Source organism: Peromyscus californicus, unplaced genomic scaffold (genome assembly GCF_007827085.1).
Source record: "Peromyscus californicus insignis strain IS unplaced genomic scaffold, ASM782708v3 Scaffold_9__1_contigs__length_137607984, whole genome shotgun sequence".
NCBI lineage: Eukaryota > Metazoa > Chordata > Mammalia > Rodentia > Cricetidae > Peromyscus > Peromyscus californicus.
The window spans coordinates 137,570,166-137,592,049 of NW_026294617.1; the positions used below are offsets into that span (position 1 = coordinate 137,570,166).

Consider the following 21,884-nt stretch of genomic DNA (forward strand, 5'->3'; position numbering starts at 1 on the left):
ATATGTATTCTTTATCATCTGAGCATCTCATTCATGAGATTCTTCTGAAAAAAATATATATATAAATCTCCTCTCTGCTATAAATCATACACTACTGTGTTTAATATATACATGGCATGTACAGTTTCTGCACACCCCCTACCCCCAGATTTGAATGTATAGACTTGTGTATATGTACTGATTGAACAATGGTCAATGAAGTGAGCTTCCATAGTGGTTGTTTGATCTGCTGCTTTTAGAGACCAGCACTGCTTAAAACAATGTCCTGACCTTGTGTTGTATAGTCACTTGTCAGAGCCTGCTGACAGTCAGCTGGGTAGCTAAACAGAGGCATACAGATTATAAAGACAATGAAGAAGACAGAAAAGAGTTGAGAGATCTACCAGTCAATGCTGGACAGTCCCAAATTTATTTCACAGCCAACTTATATACAGTTTTCAAGGACAGAGGTAGAACAATGCACAGCACAGACATTCAACCACTATCTATCCTGCCTTGCATCAAGGAGCAGGCAGTTTCATTTTCTATCTCAATGGACCTCCGGCTGGCATCAGCAGCCTGTGTCTAGCTAGATAGTGTGTTCCTTCCTGTGGGCTAATCAGGACTTTCTCGCAGCCCTGGAGCAAGCAAGCTTGGACTCTGTTGACTCAGAATATACTTCAGATTCAAACTGGGAGACTGAGTCAGTTGTGGGCTCCCACAATTCCTCCTTTTTTATTTATTTTAAGACTCCACTGAGTCTCTCAGATGACCGTGCCTGTCTTAGGTGTTTCCTTACCACACACCAATCTTACCCATCATGGGAGCATAAATTCCACCATTCACATCCTGTCTTAGGTTGAAGTGTAACACAAATCCATTCATAATTAGAATGACATGTCAAATGTAGTCTAGTTTTCAGACTTTGGAGCTCATCTCCCAGAAATAGTACCACATCATATTAAGTGTTCAATTTATGTTCCATTTTCACATCTACATCTTCTTGAGTCTCTAATGTCATAGAAACATTCATAGACAATTGATTAACAAACCCTGCTGTATGAATGGATTGATACAAAACCACTGAAACAACCATAGTAGTAGCAAGCATAGTAACAAAGGCTGCAATTCCTGTTATAACTAATTGAGCAACACACTTCTGTATGCTTAAAGCTTTCTTGATTTCTTCAATCACTTGTAACCCTTTATCATCAAACCATGGATCACTCATATATACTGGCAATATTACAAAAGAGGATGTTTTAACACTATTACACGAGTATGATTATCCATTTGAAAAATGCAATTAAGATATGATACATTAAACATAGAACCATTCATAGAAATATTTTCTTCACCAATTAAAAGAACATAGGGCATTTTGACACAAGCTAAAACAGTTCCTTTCAAAGGACAAACAGGTTTCAAGTGACCGGAATGCCCTGCCACTGTTCCCATGGCAGCAGCAAGTTTCCACACATAAGTTTGTGGAGATCCAGTACTGGAATACCAAATTCCAGCAGACAGTCCTTGGTCCCAAGATTCTGTTGTAGACATTTAAGATAAGAGTCACTATAATCATCCTGATTTCTGGAACAATCAAGAATATATTGTTGTGTACCCATGATGTTATACTTTAAAGGAACAATGCCAGTACATCATCTCCATAACAAAGTTATGTTAGACTCTCGCAGTTCTTTTGTGCATGGAGGAAATTTTTGAGCAGGTGAAATATTACTTATCTAATCACCTTGAGGAAGCAATAACTTTGTATAAAGTGTACATTGTTTATCATATGCCTACTAAGACACATGGTCCAATAGCTATATGTCCCAATACTTGTTTTGGAAACACTCTAAGACATCTCTCCAAAGTAATAATTTTTTGCAAAACATACAAGAATCCCTTTATCATATCCAATATAAGAAAAATTGTGAGCAATCTGGAATTCTTGGGTGGCAGGTTGAACTAAAAGCCTGGTATCATTAACTGCAACCACAATTTCTTTTCCTTCCCAAGTTGCAGGATGTAAAATTTGTGGATCAAGAACATAGATCCAATAGGTCTCACTCTAGCATCTCTGGATGGTCATCAACAACATCAGGATCAGTATCTCTCTGCTTCATACACTGTATAATCATTCAGGCAACTAACAAGTTTCATTTTCATCCTGTGAGAAAACACAAACATGCCCTCATCCCCATACTAAACAGGGTCAGGGCCCTTCCATAAACCAGTATAAGGATCTTTCCATTTAACCTGAGCAGATTTTGTGGTGGTGCCTTCATGCCAAAAATCGATCAGCTGCAGATTTTCGAGCAGCATCCACATTTTAAAAAATTTGAAAACAAATAAGGCATAATTCAAAGCATTATGTGGCAACTGGGAGTATAGTTCTTTCTTTTTTATTTTTTGAAGTTGCATTTTGAGACTGCCATAGGCTCATTCAAAAATACTTGTCCTTGAGGATTATAAGGAATACCTGTTTCATATTCAATTTGACATTGAGAACAAAATTGATAAAAAGCTTTACTAACATTTCCAGATCCATTATCAGTTTTAATAACTTTTGGTATCCCCATATAGGAGAAACATTTCAGGCAATGAGCAGTTACACGCTTGGTAGCTTCACCAGTTTGAGCAGTAGCCATTAAAAATCCTGAATAAGTATCCATTGTCATATGCAAATATTTCAGTTTCCCAAATTCTGTAATATGAGTGACATTCATTTGCCATAAATGATTAGGAAGAAGACCTCAAGGATTTACTCCAAAGTGAGGTACAGTCAAATATTGTGGACACATAGCACATTTTTTAACAATTTGACGAGCACTTTCTCGTGTAAACCAGATTGTTTTCTTAAGCTTTTACTATTGTTGATGATACAAAGCATGTGATCTCTGAGCAAGCTCAACTTGCGATGAACTGAGTACATTTATCAGCTAAAACATTACCTTCAGCCAATGGACCAGGAAGATTTAAATGTGCTCTAATATGCCCCGCAAAATATGGCAGTTTTTCTTAAATGAATGGCATCCTGAATTTGTTGAAATAACATTCTTATTTGTCATTAATAGTTTTAATATAAGAAACAGTTTCTATAACTTGAAGGACTCTATAAATATATTGACTATCTGTATATAAATTAAATGAATTATCTTTAAGAACTTGAAAAACCAACAGTTTAACTCAACAACTTGAGCTGAATCAGGAATAGTTTGAACTCCATATCCTTCACCAATAATCACATAAGCTGCTTTCCCATTAGAAGAGTCATCAGTAAAAACCAAAGCAGCATCTTTCACTGGCATATGCATTAATACTTCAGGAAAAATAAAAGACTGCATCTGAGCAAACTGTAATAATTGATCAGGAGGATAATGATTATCAATTTGACCCAAAAAAATTGAGCAAAAGCAATTACCCAAGAATCATTATTTTGAAATAGCCAATCAATTAGGTTTTTTTTTTTTGTTTTTTGTTTTTTTTTTTTTTTTTTTTTTTAGTAAATGGAACATTTATTACATTTGGTTCCTTTCCAAAATACCTTCTAGAATCAAACCTATCCCATTTTTCTTTGGCTGATGCTTCTCATGGCTATCACCTGTCAAAACTGTTAAGGTCTATCATTGCAATGTAACCCTCAGCTGTTTCTCATGATCCCTTCATGTCTTCAAAACCAATATCATTTGGGAGACTCTTAAATTGCAAAGTTTACCTGTCAGAGCAAGGTGCATTCTTGTGTATAAAAGCATTGAGGTGCAGCTTTAATATTTTATTAAGTAAACATTGTTTTTAAATCCTATCTTAAATAAACCTTATTTTTATAACATGAACCATAATATAGAAATCTATGCCAATCCAAAATACTTGAGGGTTGTTGCCTTCTTAATCTAAAAGGAGATACAGTGAACAGAGAGCTCATTAGGACCAAGAGAGATATTCTTTAACCTTAATTAAAGATTGTTGCCAGCCACATGGCTTCCCACTTCATGATGAGGTCACCAGCCAAGATGGAGGAAGACCATGTGGTTGCTGTTTAAAATTAAAAAATAATTACATGCACACATACACACAGTTGGATCCAACTTTCTTTCTTTTTTTTTTTTTTTTTCATTTTTTTGAGACATGTTTTCTCTGTGTAGCTTTGCACCTTTCCTGGAACTCGCTTTGTAGACCAGCCTAGCCTCGAACTCACAGAGATCCGCCTGCCTCTGCCTCCCAAGTGCTGGGATTAAAGGCGTGCACCACCACTGCCTGGCAGGATCCAACTTTCATTCAAACCCATATGGAGTTACAGAGTTAAATCTAAGTCACATACATGTCCACATACATACATGCATATATATATTTCCATTTTTAACATTTTGCAGTGAAGAATCATCAGCTATTTTTTAAAATGAAGAAAATCAACCAGAATTAACATAATATGGTTAAATTCCAAACACATCTTACAATTTTCCTTCACATTCAGCAAAGTTCACAAACTCTCTGGCCTTCTACAACTTACTATTTACCTTCAGGTCAGGCCCTTCCCTATGTTTGCTCTTCTGGTTCAGCCAGACATAAACAAATTACTTTTTTCCCTTTCCTGTTATTATTCCAGTCTTTTGCCTTCTCTTGCTTTTCAGACAATATGCAAATTTCCATCAAAGTCCTTTTTCTTGTGGTTTCTTCCCAACAGTTTAGAGCATTGCATAGGTATAATATTTCAAACAGGAATAGAAGCATATAGATATATATGTATCTATCATAACAAAAAATTACTTTTTCATTAATATATAAAAACCTGTATCATTGTGAAACATTTCAGATTAGCAGAATCTTATCTTTCTTATCTTAATCAATAATTATTTGTAATCAATTCTCTTTAATGATGACAAGAATTTGTAACTCATTGAACTCAAATGACCAAAATCCATGTATTTTTTTTTTTCTGTGGAGGCATAATTTTTCCCCAAACATAATATATTTTTTATTTTATTCTAAAGTAAAAGCTTTTCAGAGTATAAAGGCTGGTAATTCAACATTTTTTCTCAAGTAGTGTCAGGACACAGAGGGTTAAAGTACAAGCTGCTAGCTAGCAGAAGAGACCTTGAAGTTATCACAGTAAAGGACTTGGCTTAGGAAGGAAGGGAGGCACAGAGTGTGTCCTTGGCTGCCAGTGTTCCTGAAAAAAAAATTGGGGGTAACTTTTCTGACTATAGTAATTAACAATTAACATCAGATACTCTTTTTGGTCTTTGTTCAGCTTGTCAATTGTAGGAATAAACTCCCTGAAACTTCATCTGCAGCTTCCATATCTGCCCTTCCTGCTTTGAGAACCATACCCTCACCCTCTGAGAGCTGCTAGCAGCTGGCTGCAGGCTTCTTCTGCTGGTCAAGACCAGCTCTACCCTGGCTGCAGGACTGATAGCAAGACGGAAGGAGGAGGCCCTTGCCATGTCTCTCTCTCCTTCTCTTCCAGGAAAGTGAGGGAGATCATTAGACAGAAACAAATAACATTTACAGACAACCAAGTAGTATGGTACTTCAGAACTGAGAAAATGGCCTCATTCACAATTAACGAGTCCCGTCTAACAGATGGCTTCTCTTGCAATATGCAAGCCACACCTGGCAGGAGCTACCTTATTATCTCATTTCAGTCAGGGGGATCCAGTCTCCTTAAACTCATGGGCCAGAACAGTAACATAGTAACAATCAGAACACAGACCAAGACAAAGAGTGCTTACATTTATATTTACCAGCCACAGTGAACAGATCTGAAAGTGAGACATTGGGTTAATGGTTTGCTGTCACAACCCACTTAATCTCTCCAGAGGATCCATCCATAGTCAGGAATGGAGGTGAGGGAGAATCTTGAGGTATGAGATTATTCATTATAATGCTTAGCATCCTCTTTCTCTAATTCTGCCTCATTGCCAGGATCTAACTGGTCATTATCATCAAATAACTTTGTAAAAGCATCCACATAAAGCAGTTGCTCTGGCAGAGCAGGAGGTTTAGTTTCGGTTTTACTTTGTTCAGGAAATACTTTATTCCTTTCAGAATGGAGGTCTAAGCTGTCCTGAATGAGTTTCCAGAGACTGAAAATATCTGTTGTAAGTTTTTCTGGACCATGCTTATCATAATACTGCTGTATCTTAACTCCAATATGTTCTACAAAGTCTAAAAATTTACACAGTTGCTTATGTCCTACTTTAGTACCTCTAGCCTTTAAGATACCTTTAAGTAAATGTACGAACAGCTGTTTTCTATTTCTTTGGCCCATACTTATTTTTACACTGGGTCACAAATTTTTTAACGTGTGTCTGCTTTTTTATTTACACATATCACTTTTACTCTCGAGTTGTACTTACCACAGCTTCCACTTTTTTTAAGTGCGCTCCTTTTTTTTCTTCTGTGGTGTCCATTATGGACTCCTCCATACCCGCCCCCACACTGGGCACCACTTGTTGGAGCCTGCCGACAGGGTAGCTTTGTAGAGGCGCACATATTGTAGAGACAATGAAGAAGACAGAAAAGAGTTGAGAGGTCTGCCAGTCAGTGCCAGACAGCCCCAAATTTATTTCACAGCCAACTTATATACAGTTTTCAAGGACAGAGGTAGAACAATGCACAGCACAGACATTCAACCATTATCTATCCTGCCTTGCATCAAGGAGCAGGCAGTTTCATTTTCTATCTCAATGGACCTCCGGCTGGCATCAGCAGCCTGTGTCTAGCTAGATAGTGTGTTCCTTCCTGTGGGCTAATCAGGACTTTCTCGAAGCCCTGGAGCAAGCAAGCTTGGACTCTGTTGACTCAGAATATACTTCAGATTCAAACTGGGAGACTGAGTCAATTGTGGACTCCCATAGTCACTAAGAAGACTTTCTGGAGTTGGATCCATGACTGTGAATTTCTAGTTGAGCAATCTTAGGCAAGATATGGAAAGATTGTCTCCTGTCTTAGTTAATTTTCTGTTGCTGTGCTAAGATACCATGACCAAGGCATCTTTTAGATGAAACAGTTTATTATGGGTTGTCAGTTTCACAGGGTGAATCCATGGCCATCAGGGTAGGGAGCATGGCAGCAAGCAGGAAGGCATGGCACTGGAGCAGTAGCTGAGAACTTACATCCTGATCCAAAAGCCGAGTCAGAGAAGGAGCTAACTAGGCATGGTGTTGACTTTTGAAACCTCAACCCTCCAGTGACACTTCTCCCAACAAAGCTACACCTCCTAGTCCTTCCTAAACAGTTCCACCAACTGGGGACCAAGCATTCAAATATATGAATTTATGGGGACCATTCCCATTCAAACCACTATAACTACCAACCTCATAGAATAGAGACTAAATGGTATCTTTCATATAGTGCTGGAATGTCATGAACACTAAATGAATGTTACTACAGTTCACCTTGCTACTATTACAGAAAAATCTTTACTTTGATATTACCTGTGTTAACCATTTGTTCTAGCTGGTAATAAAGGAATCCAAGAGAGCACAAGATGTAATGAATATTTATCACATATTGATTTTTCTTCTCACTTTTACATAAAATTATTGTGATCTATTATGGACTGTAATATTTTCTTTAATTTTCAGTCAAATCATTCTTCCCTTCATTGCTCTTCTAGCTCTCTCGTTCTCCCTCTTCCTTCTTTCTCTCCCTCACCACTCTCTCCTTCCTCTTAATCATCAAATAGTACTGTCCTTGATAAGATCCCCTATAACTCCTGGCCCAGGATTTCTATCTTCTAGGATACATTTGATAGCTTCCCCAATTTATTGCATAGTGGTATTTCCCATAACCTTTATTCTCACCAGCTAATGGTATTGCTCTCTCTGGGGCTCCCTGCATCTGGACATCATCAGCTTCTTCTATAGAAAAAAATGCTTCACTCTAAGAATCTCCTTCCTTCAAAGCCCAGGTTATAATCACCAGCTGATGGTATTCCCTGTATAACCCACTAAGAGGCCTTGTTCTTTCAAGGTCTGAACACTTGAGAAATTTCTAGAAAAACACTAGTTGAGAAATTTCTCTTCCCCCCACACAAGCTAACAAACCTGACCTTCAGAGCCCAAGTATTATCTTAGAATCCAGTAGTCTCACCACTCAGAGCCTGTTTTTATTCTTCTAAACAAATTGTTAAGACTCAAGATCCATCCCAGCTGATTACTTGAAGTCTATGGCATGGCAACTGGAACCTTTTTCCCATTGCCTAACTCACTAGTCTCCTCCATTATGAGCAGCACCAACATCCATTAAAACTCATCCTCAGCCAATAGTGAATCACAGTCCACCCTGCTGAATTCCTGTGTTCTGTTCTAGCCTTTCTTTCTGTTTCCTTATGTTCCCACAGACATTCTTATAACATTCCTGTATCAACAACTATCAATTGAGTGCTGTGTGAGTTCCAGGCCTACAGGTATTTCCTTAGATGAGTCCATCATGTCAATCCTAGCAAGAATTAATTCATCAAAATATCAGTTCTGTGGAAGGAGGAAAGCTCAAGAAACTTCAGTCTTAGACCAAGAACTACAGGCAACCAGGGAATGCTGAGAGCAGAGGAAATAGTATTCTCCAGAGAAGAGCATACAAATTGGTTACACAATACTAAATGGTCAGCCCAGAAAACAGATGCATACAAGTAATATTGATCATAATGCCAAGTGGATGTATTTACACATGTAGTTATACACATACACACACACACACACACACACACACACACACACACCATTTAAATGGAAAAGAGGTTGTAAATTTTAAAGACGTTAGGGTTGGGGCTATACATGGGATAATACGAAAGAAGGAAAGGGGAAGGGGAAAATTATGTAAGTATATCGTAATTGCAAAAATTATTATTTTAAAAATTTTAATGCAAATCTTCAGAAAAATTAAAAATACCAGTTAAATTAAATTTTAAAATATCAATTATGAATTTTCTCAGCTTATGTCCCCAAATGTAACCTTAGTTGAAGGTCCATTATCCCACAGCTGCTTTGTTCTGTCTTGCTTATATTTTAATGATCCCAGCCTTTCCTGTTACCTGGTCTAGGCCAGGGCACAGATTTTTGGAACTCTCTTAAAGCTTTTTTCCTACCATCATATTCATTGAACATAAGTCTGTGTTTTACATGGTATAATTTTTATAAATTGGGCACAATTTGTATTTTAATGTTAGAGTGGCATTTAGAAACATTGCTAAGAAATCATAAATAGCTTGAATGCTGACACATGATCTAAAATAAATAATGGTTATAAACTCTCTATCAAAACCACCACCTAGACATTTCATAAAATAAATTATTTTAAAAAATGAGTAAGAGGTGGTGGTTTGTTTTATGAGTCACAAAAATGAAAAATTATATACCACCAAAGGATACACTAACATTGGTAAGTCTATAATTGAATTTCCTGGTTTCCAGACACTCCAGGTTTTCAAAACAAAAAATACACAGTTGTTATCTTACAAGGTTTATGACCTCAATGGATCATGGGAAATACAAAGGAAGGCCTGAATGAACACAGACCCACTATATCATAAACAGGAGCCAAGCTTAACCTTTTTGTTGAAGTAATTAACATCCCAGCCCAGCTTGCCATCTTGCAATTTAGAAGTGGCTCCTAGATAAGGTTTGTATAACCCAGACTCATTAAGCTTCCAAAGCAACACATACCCACTACTTTCTTTTGTCCACATTTAAAATTTCCTATAGGAAACAGAAGTGTTTGAAATCATTTCAGTGAGCTCAGTGCTTTACAAATTATTAGTCATTCAGCTCAACAGCTCTTCTTCAAATATCTTCAAAACACTCTGAAAACGCTTACCAAGTCTTCTCAAACAGAAGCAGTTTCTGAACATCTCTTACAAAACTAAAAATTATATGGAAGCTTCCTAATTACCTTTATAAGTAGTTTACCTAGAATGACATTTCATAAATACAATGTATTGTTAGTTTCCGCCATACAATTTCTAGAAATTACATATATATTCAGTTCTCAACAATAACCCTACAAGTTTTTAGGGAAACTGAATTCCAGAGACTTCACTCTTTCCTTATTAAGTAAATGTGCATTTACGTTTACTGCACACACACGGTGCATCAAGCATGAAAGATGTTGCAGCTGCAGCAAACAAGTTAGAGATGATTTCTGCCTTAGGCAGCTTTTGTTTATATAGGAAGATGGCAGAGAAGAAATTGTAGTGGATAGAGTCAAGCACAACCTGTTAATAGAAGAATAAGTGAACTTCCATTTCTAGGAAGAGACATTCCCAAAGTTATACTAATGCATAGCCAAAATAATAGCCACTGACTTTGCGCCTGACATTAGTACACCTTCAGGAGACCTTAATTTATATGAATTTCATTTACACTAGAGTGTGGAGTCTTGTAGGGCCCTTAACTTTTCCATCTGAAGAAGAGCCCTGGCTTTCATGTTGGCTGATTTCTATTTTGGTATTATGCTTCTCTGTTTCACTTGAATGCCTTCCTTTTCATCTATAGGTGACAGAAGGCCATTGGAAATGGGGTGGTGTCACAGTTCAAGTGAACAGTGCTTTCTTCACTGGCATCTATGGAATGTGGAACCTGTATGTCTTTGCTTTGATGTTCTTGTATGCACCATCCCATAAGAACTATGGGGAAGACCAGTCTAATGGTGAGTCTCTGTCTTTTCATTGCAAGTTCATTCAGGATAGAACAGACCTTTGTGTCTTCAAGATTTAGATGCTAAGGCCCTGTGTTCATCAGTTACTCTTTCTTCCAGATGTCTTTCTAATACAAGCAGAGAATAAGTGATCACTCAGGGGATTCAAGAACCATAAAACAAAATTTTAACACAAGGTAGATAGCTTTGAAATAGTCATTTTTTTTGTTCTCCAAAATCTATTGAGAATGTTTATAAAATATATTCCAGTTACAGTAGTAAAGAATAAAATCTGTTTTCCTCACTTTTCCTTGAGTAAAACAAACTCTTGGAAAGTATGCCACATTTATTCCTCCAACCATGGAGGTCAAATCTTGAGATACTGGGTAAAGGTTCCTGGGGTTTGATTTCTTTTCCTTGGTTCTCTTCATGTGTTTTTGCTGTGTGTGTGTGTGTGTGTGTGTGTGTGTGTGTGTGTGTGTGTGTGTGTGTGTGTGTGTGTTGGGATCAACCTAGAATCTCATGTATGCTTAGCAGGTATTCTCCCATTGATCTATATTGCCCTTTTTTCAAGAATGTTTTTTCCCAAACCAATTTCTTTTTTGCTTTCAGATAATTCCTGTCTTCTAGTGCTGAGAATGCCACCTTTTCCTAACTTATAATCACAAAAACCCAAGGCATCCAAAACTAATTGTATTTAGCCAATCTGGTCATGTCAGATGAAAGGAAACTGAGTACCAGAGAAGAGAAGAAGTTGTTAAGTCTCTGTACTAGCCATCATAAAAGGAAATGATTGTCTCTTTCCAATGCTGTCCACATGTAACAGATGGCTATATGTAATAAATAGCTAGTTCAATAGCTCTTCTTTTGTTTTACCTTCAGTCTTACTCTTTTTACTCTTTTTCACACCTTCTTTACCCTAACTACATCCTCATTATTAGGGTAACCATAATATATGACGTTTTCTGAAATTAGAACACTAGTGTGTTCTTAATGCCTTGGTACAGAGTTGGACACCTGGACATCTCCTTGCATTAAAACTTGGCCTCATTTCTGTATTCAGTGTGTATGTATCGTGAATGATTGGATTCTGTCTTCATCAGAGCCTGCTGAAACTCTGTCTTTGGGGTACAGTCTACATATTGTCTCCTTTGAAAACTATTTCTGATTATAACATTAGAACACAGAAAATTATGCTAAATGGAACATTATTTCTGTGGGCTGGTGGCATGATTTTAGTAGTCAGGTAAGTTAAGCCAGATTGATAAGCAACAACGAAGTTTTCACTTCAAGTCATCTTCATGCCTTTCATAAACTAATTTTTATTGTGGCTGAGGAGATGACTCAAATGCTGAATGGCTTGCCATATAAGCACAAATATCTGAGTATGGGTCATCAACACCGGTGTAAAACTAGGCATGGTGGTACATTGTCTGTAACCTAGACAGTGGGGTAAGGAAAGACAGGGAAAAGACAAAGACAAGCAGATCCTTGGGGCTTACTGGTCACTCAGACTAACTAAAACAATGAGTTGCAAGTTCATTGATAAATCTTGTGTCAAAAAAATAAGGTGAAAATCAGTTGAGGAAGATACATGACATCTATCTCTGGCTTCCACCAAATGCACACACACATTTGCCCATGTACTTTATGCAAATGCACAAACAAATATGTACACATACATATTATGAATAGTTTGTACTATGTCATTTCCGGTTTTTAGTCTATCTCTGGCCTACTTCCTGCCTTTCTAAAGGGCTTGAGACCTAGACATCTATCAGCCTCTCTTCCACAGCTAGTTCATGTGTTACAGTATGTAGCAAAGTGGGGCATGCAGCTTCTTAAACAGCCAGTTTCCTTATTACCAGAACAATGGGACTCTGGATTATAGACAAGAACACTGATTTTATTTCATGGTCCTCCTATAGGACTTTAACAGATACTAAATGGCCTTGTCCTTAAATTTGGGAGTTTTTGTCTTCCAAGGAAATAGTACATAAAACAATTACTATGTTCCCTAGATGTTGTAACAAACATGCTAACAAGTTGTCTTACTAACAAGCATTGACTGCATGAACCTTCTGGTTTTTGTTGCAAATCTGCTAACCCTTTGCACTGCTTTTCTCTATTATAAAAAAGCTCTTCAAGTTCCACACTATCATATTCTGTGTTTCTTTCTTATGCTAGCAATGAAGAGCAGAAGGGGACCTCCTGTCACTATGGCAACTCAGGGAAATGTCTGTCACAGATAAAAATGTGTCCACCCACAATACTACTGAGCATGTGACGCTCCAGAACCATGACTAGCTTCTTACCCTGTACAGTAGCTTAAAAATCTCACAATTGAGAAATGTTACAATGCTGTCCTCATCAGAAGTTTTCATGGAAGACAGACTGATTGATTTATAATGCCATAGAAAACTCAAATCCTAGTTCACAATAGTAGAACATATCCTCATTTTTTAAAAATGTATGCTTGGAACATTCATATCCTTGCATTGTCAATATGGCTGTGATATGCCACTGTCATTTTGTGTCCACATTTTAAAGAAGCTAAATATCTTAATGTTTCCTTGTATTGAAGTATCATAACGCCCCAAATAGCATATTAAAAAGAGTCTTAAGCATTTAGTAGCAAACATTTGGGGCACTTTATGCTAATCATAAACACAATTTAACAATCTCTGCGTATTGCGACATCAAAATAGCTCTCAAGCCCTAGCAACTTGTACTCTGTACTCTTCTGTGTGGCATCATGACCTCACTCAGTTCTAGAAGGGGCTCTCCACATTGGGCTTCCTTATCACCTTCCTTCTTTTATCTTTCCCTTTCAATCTTTCATCTTCCAGCAGACAACATAGTAGATCCTGTGAATTCTGGAACTTTAGGCAAGACCCTAAAGCTTCTTGGAAAGGTCTAATTTGAAATATTTCAGAAAAAAAATACAAATGAAGTCAAGAAGATATACTGTATTTTTAAATTCCCTCAGTATCTGAGCGTCATTTATTCTCTGCAGCCTTCCTATGTCCCTTTTCTCTTTTCTGGAGTGTTTTCCTTGTTGAGCTCGCATAACAAATAGACCTAGGCTCTTTGAACCCTGTCCCATCAAAGCTACCTTCACTCAGGAGGGATCCTTACCCTGAGGCACACCTGCTTTGCAGTGGAGGATTTGTCCCTAAGCTCCAGGAAAGAGTGACAGTGTGGGATGCTAAACTCATGCTAGCTGGGCAGAGGTAAAAAGGAGCTGGGGCAGGCAAATACTGATGAATAATGATGAGTGTGTACTACCTGGAAGATGTGCTGGGTCTTTGATTCATTTACAAAAGAAAAAGATAGAAAAACTCTATATTCATTATTTTTTAAAACATAATCATCACCACCATTATCATATTAACACCCATGTAAGACAAACATAATGTTAACAGTAATCTTTTATACTGAATCAATTTAGATCTACAAATACAGCATTCTTGCTTTTCCAATTCTGCTCTGAACCAGAAATTTTCTTATAAAGAATAATCACTTAAATTCATCTTTGAAGGTGAATAAGAAAAAGGCTAGTATGGGACTAAGGAAAAGTCCATAAAAAATGATAAGAGTCATTATGACTATTTGGAGAAAACACAAGCTTTGAAGACAGTCACAGATGGCCCAGATCCTGGCTCCAGCACAGACTATATTTGACCTTGAGAAACAAATATGAGCTCACAATATTAGAACTCTCTGGTAGTAACTCTTGAGCAGTGGTGTGTTATTTGACTTTGATGGTTATAAGGATGTAATTATGGGATCCCTTTTAATATTAGAAGACCTTTGTTCTCACAAAGAATCTGTGAAACACTCAGAATGGCCATGGCATGTGCAAGTTCCCTTAATTCTCCATCTGCCCCCAGTAATGTTTTCAGAGGGTTTCTTTTTGTGTTGGATGGGAAAAGATTTTGAGCACCCAGAAGCCAAGACAGAGATAGACTAACAGATGGAGCAAGACTTTGGCAGAAATAGGGGTTAATGGAGTTTGGAGCCAAATGAAGGAATCCTTACTCCCCTTCTACTACTAGCATATTTCCAACGCCATACCCTAAGTTGAAAAAGTTGCCCTGCAAAATGCAAGAATCATAGATTTTGCTACACAGATTTTCACTGTAAGTCTTCATCTAGCACATTAGGTAAACTAATAATGCTTCAGTATCCTCCCATCTAACAAGGAAATACAGGTCATGCTAAGTCTCCAACAGTGCACATTGCAAACATATATAGACCACAACCCCCTTGTTGGCTCTCAGATTTGTATGCTAAAAACATATCAGATACTAAAACAAATTAATATTCTAAAAGTCCCTCTACATTATTAGATTATATATTTATTGTCTAAAAGCATACAAATAATTAATATATATTTATAGCTTTAGCACATTGTACTTGAATGTCATACTTCACTGGTGGTCTTGTTGGTCTTTGGAAACTGTAAAATTGAACATATGGTAGAATCTAAAGCTCAAGAGCATAGAGCCTGGTCCATATTGATATAGTGTGTATCTGCATCTAATATTACTGTGAGTCAGTTTGGGCCTTGGGAAGATTACTTATCCTTTGTTTTTTCATCAGCAGAATGGGAATGATATGAATATTGCCTCTGTTAGCAGAATGGTTTGTGGATTTCTGCATCAGTGTTTATACAACACGTAAACTTGCAACAGAACCAGGAGTGATACTGCACACCTGTAATCTTTGCAATCCAGAAGCATAGGCAGTGGAATCTTGAGTTTGAGCCCAGACTTGGCTAAATAGTTAGATCCCATCTCAAAGGGAGAAAGAAAGAAAGAAAGAAAGGAAGGAAGGAAGGAAGGAAAGAAGTAGAGGAGGAGGGGCATGGAGAACTGTCAGACACATGATAAACATTGTAACATAGATGTCTATTTTTGGTTTTTGCTTGTTTGTTTTAGCTTTTTTTTTTTTAAGCCAAAGTATTTTGGCTATTTTGATATGTAACCTACAACATCATACACATTTTCTAGGAGAAAAGAATCCATTAAGTAAACACTACTGTAATGGTCAGGATTGTCTTTGAAATTCTCGTGAATGGAAGACATGCCATCAGAAACTGACTGATATGATGGCTCAGCCTAAACATACAAATCCATAAGTCACTTTCTTTGACTAGAAGTATGATGCTTCTGCTCTAGCTCATGAATGTGTGTGTGTGCATGCACATGCACATGTAGGTCATAAAAGTAGAAGAGGGACCATGGAAGAGGGGGGAGGAAAAGAGAATGATGACGTCCATATGATATGAAAACAAAAGAGGGCTATATGAATGTGCTGTTTGTAAAAGTAGTGGTTGTCCTTGGCTTGAGGTAGATTTGTCAACTTCTCACAAGCTTTGTTATGCATTTCTTCTCCTGTCCAGAAGTTGATTTAATGAAAATGCTGGAGGCTGACCTAATGCTTCTTTATTTAGAATATTCTTTGCCTAAGTCTTGAGAGCTGATATTTAATGATGTAATAGATTATGGTATACCGTACTGAAAAATGGATCTATAATGAAAAGCAAATACCATATGGTATCCATGAACAAACATACCAGCCAAACAATCTAGTTCCTGAGTGGGTTGACCTGTGGGATTCTAAGACTTTCAAGCCCTGAACAGTCTCTAAGGGGCTCTCGGTTGCTCTCTGCCCAGGATAGTATCCAAGGGACTTTCACAGGTCACTTAACGTTTAAGACAGTGTCTAAGGACTGTCAGGTCACTCTCTGCCCCTAACCCTAACTCTGAGTTTAATTATATGCTTAAACTAAGAAAATGCTTAATTCCATAAAATACTATAGTTATATAATATAGAAATCATGCACATGCTTCTACACACACGCCCACATTTCATGTTCTATTCCCCTGTACTACTGTCTATGAATGTGATTCTGGGTGTTCTCTACTCTCTTCTCAGTAGTTTACTAGTTCATTCATATAATAGCAGAATATTGGCTAGCAGACTCTTAAGTGTTTAGCATTATTTTTTCTCCTAATTAAGGAAAGGCCATGTTATTCCATTTTAGGCAAACAATTCTGTCTTGGTATCTAGGCAGTCCTGAAAGACAGGAGAAAATTTGTAACATATTTTTGGTTCTTTCTTTCTGAAGCCCATAATTGCAGTTAGTATATATTAGCTTGCCTGAGTCCTTGGTTAGGATAGGCAGATCTTGTTTGTAGGAGACATAGTCATTGTATATGTTATCATCAATAGCTGCTATGTGCCTATTGAGCCATGCACATCTGCTGTGAGGTCTGTTTTACTGACTTAACCCACTGTTGGCATCAGAGTCAGATGCCAGGCCTTTTATGCTTTTATGTACCTATTCCTCCATGGGGGTGGGGGTTGGTTCCCTTGCTTTTCTTCCCAGGCTCCCCACCTTTTTAGCTGGAATGATCATAATTGACTGCATCTTAGCCTGCTTTTATGAGTATTAAATAAGATTGGATAATAAGTATTTATAATAACATTAAGTACAAGGTAAGCTTTCATTAAATGTTAATAATACTATGAGTGATATCAGCAGTGATTTAACTCTTATATCATTTATGACCTGTCTGAGGGCAAAAAGTAGTATTAAAAAATGTCTCGAAAAACCAAAAAAAAACAGAGAAATCCTGACTCAAAACAAACAAACAAATAAAAAAAAAGCCAGGCGGTGGTGGCGCTCGCCTTTAATCCCAGCACTTGAGAGGCAAAGGCAGGCGGATCTCTGAGTTCGAGGCCAGTCTGGTCTACAGATCGAGATCCAGGAAAGGTGCAAAGCTACACAGAGAAACCTTGTCTCAAAAAAAAAAAAACCCAAAAGAAAAAAAAACCAAAAAATATATATATATAGCAAATTCTAAGCAAAAAAGTTGAGATAGCCTATCAGGGTAGAATGTGAAGTGCCTCTCTTTTCTCCTTGAACAAATATAACACCAAATACCTTGTTTCAGGTGACCTGGGTATCCACAGCGGGGAAGAACTGCAGCTCACCACCACAATCACCCATGTGGATGGACCAACTGAGATCTACAAGTTGACCCGTAAAGAAGCACAGGAATAGGATGCTACAGTACTGCACTCGGCTGAAATTGTCTCTATCCAGCCCCTTCCCTAAAGTGGGAAGCGTACTATACAGAGCTTAGTGAAAAGTGACTGCCTAGTGCTTCTTAGGTATGTTTTCTTAGACCAGTGGATGGACATTTGTCAGATAACTTCCTACAGTGGCTTTTACAAGACTGCCACTAATATATCGTGTATGATAACAAAAACTGGTATGACACATTTTCTGTGATCATTGTTAATTAGCGGCATAGCAACATCTGTAGCAGGTGGGTTAGTAACCCTCACATGGAGGGGTATACTCCTTGGGATGGTTTTGGCCAATGGGGTCTATATTGAGTAGATTATGACTTTTTTCCTGTTTTAGATTCTGGGATATGTTTAAACATTGTTTGTAGTCCAACATTTGTTTATGTCATAGCCTTTTCACCCTCCTCCATGGGCACTTTCTTTTTCCTATTTATATCACCAAGTAGCCAACTGAGTTATTATTTAAGTTGTCAGTGTAAGTCTGTCCATTTTTTAGTGGCTTACTACAAAATAACCAAATTTCATAAGAAAGTCTATCCTGCCAGAGGTATTTCAGCTTTGAAACCAAATCTGTGTATCTGATACTAATATGTCTGTTAGATGTGGATTTTGAGAAATATTTGCTAAACTACCCAAGTAGGATTTCTGCTATTAAATGGCCTTTGGGTCCTAAAAGCTTTTTTTTTAACTTCTTGCTTAAAATGTGTTTTCTTTTGATAAGATGCTTCAAACAACCTCCAAAACTATAAATCCAATCATTTGAATAAAATGAATGTAAATATGTTCTCCTTGCTGCCCCAACCATGCTCAGACATGCAGATTTGAGTTTGCCTCGATCATGGAGTGGCTTGGTGCTGGCAGAAGTAGCCTGACTATCTATTCCTGGAGATGAAGCAATACCTTCTATAGCAGGTATAAGCCTTTCTAAGCCAGCAAGGAATATGTGAGGTATCAGATGCTTTAGACCCTCATGCATACAGATTTCATTTCCACACCCGCCAATAACCTGTGAGATTTTTGTTTGTTTATGTTTTTTAATGCTAAAGAAGCTATATGGCATAGGAGATAGAACACTGGATCTTGAATTTAGAAGGTAGTTTCCTATCAAAGGTCTGTTATGCACTAGTCGGGTGACCTTGTTCAAGCTGTCTGACATGGCTATTTTCTCACCTAGAAACTTGAATTCATAAAATATCACTGTGTGCAGAGTCACAGTGAAAAATAATTAGTGTACATGGGAATGCTTCATCAGTTATACATTCACATAAATAGATTCCCTTTGCAGTCTAATAACAATTTTATGAGAGTGTCATTTTGAGATACTGCTGACTGAAATTAAGTTTGTGGTATATTCTTAAATTCACCTACCTGGAAAATCCCACCCTGTCTTTTTCCTAACTTTGACAATGATAAACAGTGACAGAGAAAACACTTAGATCCTGACTGTTGTTTTTAATGCCCTTTGCTAACCTGGTAAATATTGAATAGGTATGTAATTTGTTGTACCCAACATTTACTTACTGATCCTACACCCAAGTATAAAGAATCAAGTGTATGTTTCTATCAGGGAAGATAAACTTCAAGCACTATAGTGATCTCTTGAAGATGGAGTGAAGTGTCTCTATTCTTTGGGATGGGATAAGAGCACTAAAGAAGTATTACTTTCTCCAGGGCCAAAGGATAGAGGGTAAAATATTAGAAAAGCCGTAGAAGTAATATAATATTGAGAAGGTTTGGGTAAGGTTGGGTGTCTAGCCTAGATGGTGTGTAGAAAGGCACAAGATGAGCCTTGTGCCCTTTGAGCCAGAATACATATGATTTTCAATGTCATAGTAAGAATTATCAGACTGCCGAAAGTTTTAGACAGAAATAATGTGGTTAGAATCACCTCTGAAACAAGGGAAGGCTTGATGGACCCAGCAATGAGATCACAGGCCAGAGCCAGGAAGCAGCAGAGGATGTGGTGAAGGGAGGATTATTTTGGAGATAAAACAGAGCAGACATGGTTTGAGTGTTCTGAATGCAAGCTTCATAAAGAAGTATTGAACAGAGTCAAATTTCAGGCCTTTGCTAAACAGGGGACTAGTAGGTCCTCTGTCACAAGTAGAGATTCCTGGATGAGATGTCAGTGTGTCCATAAATAGTAGAATTCAAGTTTACCGCAAATAGGACATTCCTAGAATAATTAATGGGTCTCTGGAAAAGTTGCATTACCCAAAAAAAAATGGGCTTGGGGAGAGCTCTAATGGAGCTCAGCTTTTGGAACTCATGTTTTCCCCTAGAGTAGTTTCATTTACAAGCCCTGAACCTTAGTCTCTCTCATTAAAACCATAGACAGTATGTCTTAGTGCCATTCAAATTATATAGGGAGTCAGGTCAAACAGCTTGACATTATGATAGGTTAAAAGTGGAGAAGTTGGGCAGAGAAGCAGAGCAGAGTTAATTGATGGACATGCTGAGCAGCGAGGAGGAAGATGGTTGCTCTGATTGGAGCCAGAAGGAAGGCACTAATTTTGAAATCTGAGACCAGCCATTAAGGAAAGACATTTATAAGATGAAACAAAACCCAAAAAATGTCAGTGACTAGGATCTAGAAACGAGTTGTGAATTTAGCTCTGAAGGACTGAAAAGATACTTTCAGTGCGTATGGTCGAGAAATACCAGGTGGACAGTGAAGGAGAAAATTGAAATCAAAAGGAGAAAGTTTGTAGTCCTGGGAGGGCCACCAAGAAAGCTGCAGTTCTAAGGGTGCAGATGAAGCCTAGCCAGCTCCAGTCAGTAGACAGTATCCTGGAAACTCCTCAAAAAGTGAAAAAAGACTGTTAGAGACAATCAGATCAGGAAAAAAAAATAGTCGTGTGTACCAGTTTATATACACATCACTATAAAAATAATTTTTATGTGACCTTAAGGATATTTCACAAAAGTATAAAAGATTACCATTATCTATAAAATAAGATTCACCAATGTGTTCAACAAATAAGTAGAAAATAAAATCACTTCCATTTGGCTCTTGGGGTTTTGTATGTATGTTATACTTACATTTTCCCCTCTGGGGAAGGGAATGTGCATCAAAATGAAGTAAGTGGTTCTGTGTATGACCCTTGTGTAGTTTAACCATCCCTCAGAACTGATGAAATTCACTAACAATTCTAGTGCCTGAGTTCAGGCCATACAGAGCTTGTACATGGGATTCTAGAAACGAAGCTTCCTGTGTAACCTACAGAGTGAAGTATGTAACTGTCTTTGGGCTACACCCTAGTCACTTCCTCCTGCCTGGTAATCACTGGGGCTAACAGAGGAAGTAGGAGGATTTTTTTCCGTGGGTAATGGATGGATGCATAGAAATGGATACCTTTTAAAGAGATCATGTACACAGCTACCTCAGGAGTAGCTATTTTAAGGTAAGAGTTTGGTCAGGGAATGGTGAGTAAGAGTGAGTGAGCACATTTCACTGATCCTGCTCTCACTCTGAATGAATGGGCCTGTGTTCTCCATTACTGTCTTCTTGATTTAGGTTGACTTTTTTCCCAGCAGACATTTATCCTCAGGGCAGGTGATGAGGTCAAGTTGCCTGTGCATGCCGACTGTCATGAATATACCTTGTACCTTTATCCCTCAGGATCATTTTTATGACATCTTGACATGTTTACAAAAACATTTCTGACTTCTATAAGTTTGAGTTTGTCATATATTAGTTACTTTTCTGTTGCTGTGATAAAGCACCACAACAAATACACTTTATAGCAGGAAAGTTTAGTTTGGGTTTCCTGTTCATGATGGGGAGGCATGTCAGAAATCTGCAGGCATGGCAGCAGGAACAAAATGTGAGAGCTCACATCTCAACACAAGCACAAAGTAGAGAGAGAAATAGGGTGAGATTTTAAGCTCTAACAGCTGACCCTCAGTGACATACTAACTCCAACAAGGCTGCACCTCCTAACTCTCCCCAAGTTTATCCAGCAACTGTATTTAAATATCATTTCTCATTTAAACCACTACACTTCATGTCTTCTGAGAACTGATTGATTTCTTGTTATATAAGGATTTCTTGGTTTGTGACTACATCAGTAACCCTTTTTCTGCTGAAATCAGAGGGGTCTTCCAGAAATGTTTAAACTATTTTGTGTAAAGAGTTTCCTCTTTTCTCACCAATGCATTTA

The 21,884-nt window shown here is 37.7% G+C and overlaps 1 protein-coding gene across 1 annotated transcript in view; it reads left to right on the top strand.

Moving 5' to 3' along the window:
- Positions 1-20,731, top strand: part of Wls (Wnt ligand secretion mediator) — a 106,108-nt gene extending 85,377 nt beyond the window's left edge. Inside the window, exons 11-12 of the mRNA XM_052730502.1 lie at positions 10,476-10,629; positions 17,583-20,731. Coding sequence (XP_052586462.1) covers positions 10,476-10,629; positions 17,583-17,692 — 264 coding nt within the window. The 3' untranslated portion in view covers positions 17,693-20,731. The remainder of the gene's footprint in view (positions 1-10,475; positions 10,630-17,582) is intronic.
- Positions 20,732-21,884: the final 1,153 nt, after the last annotated feature.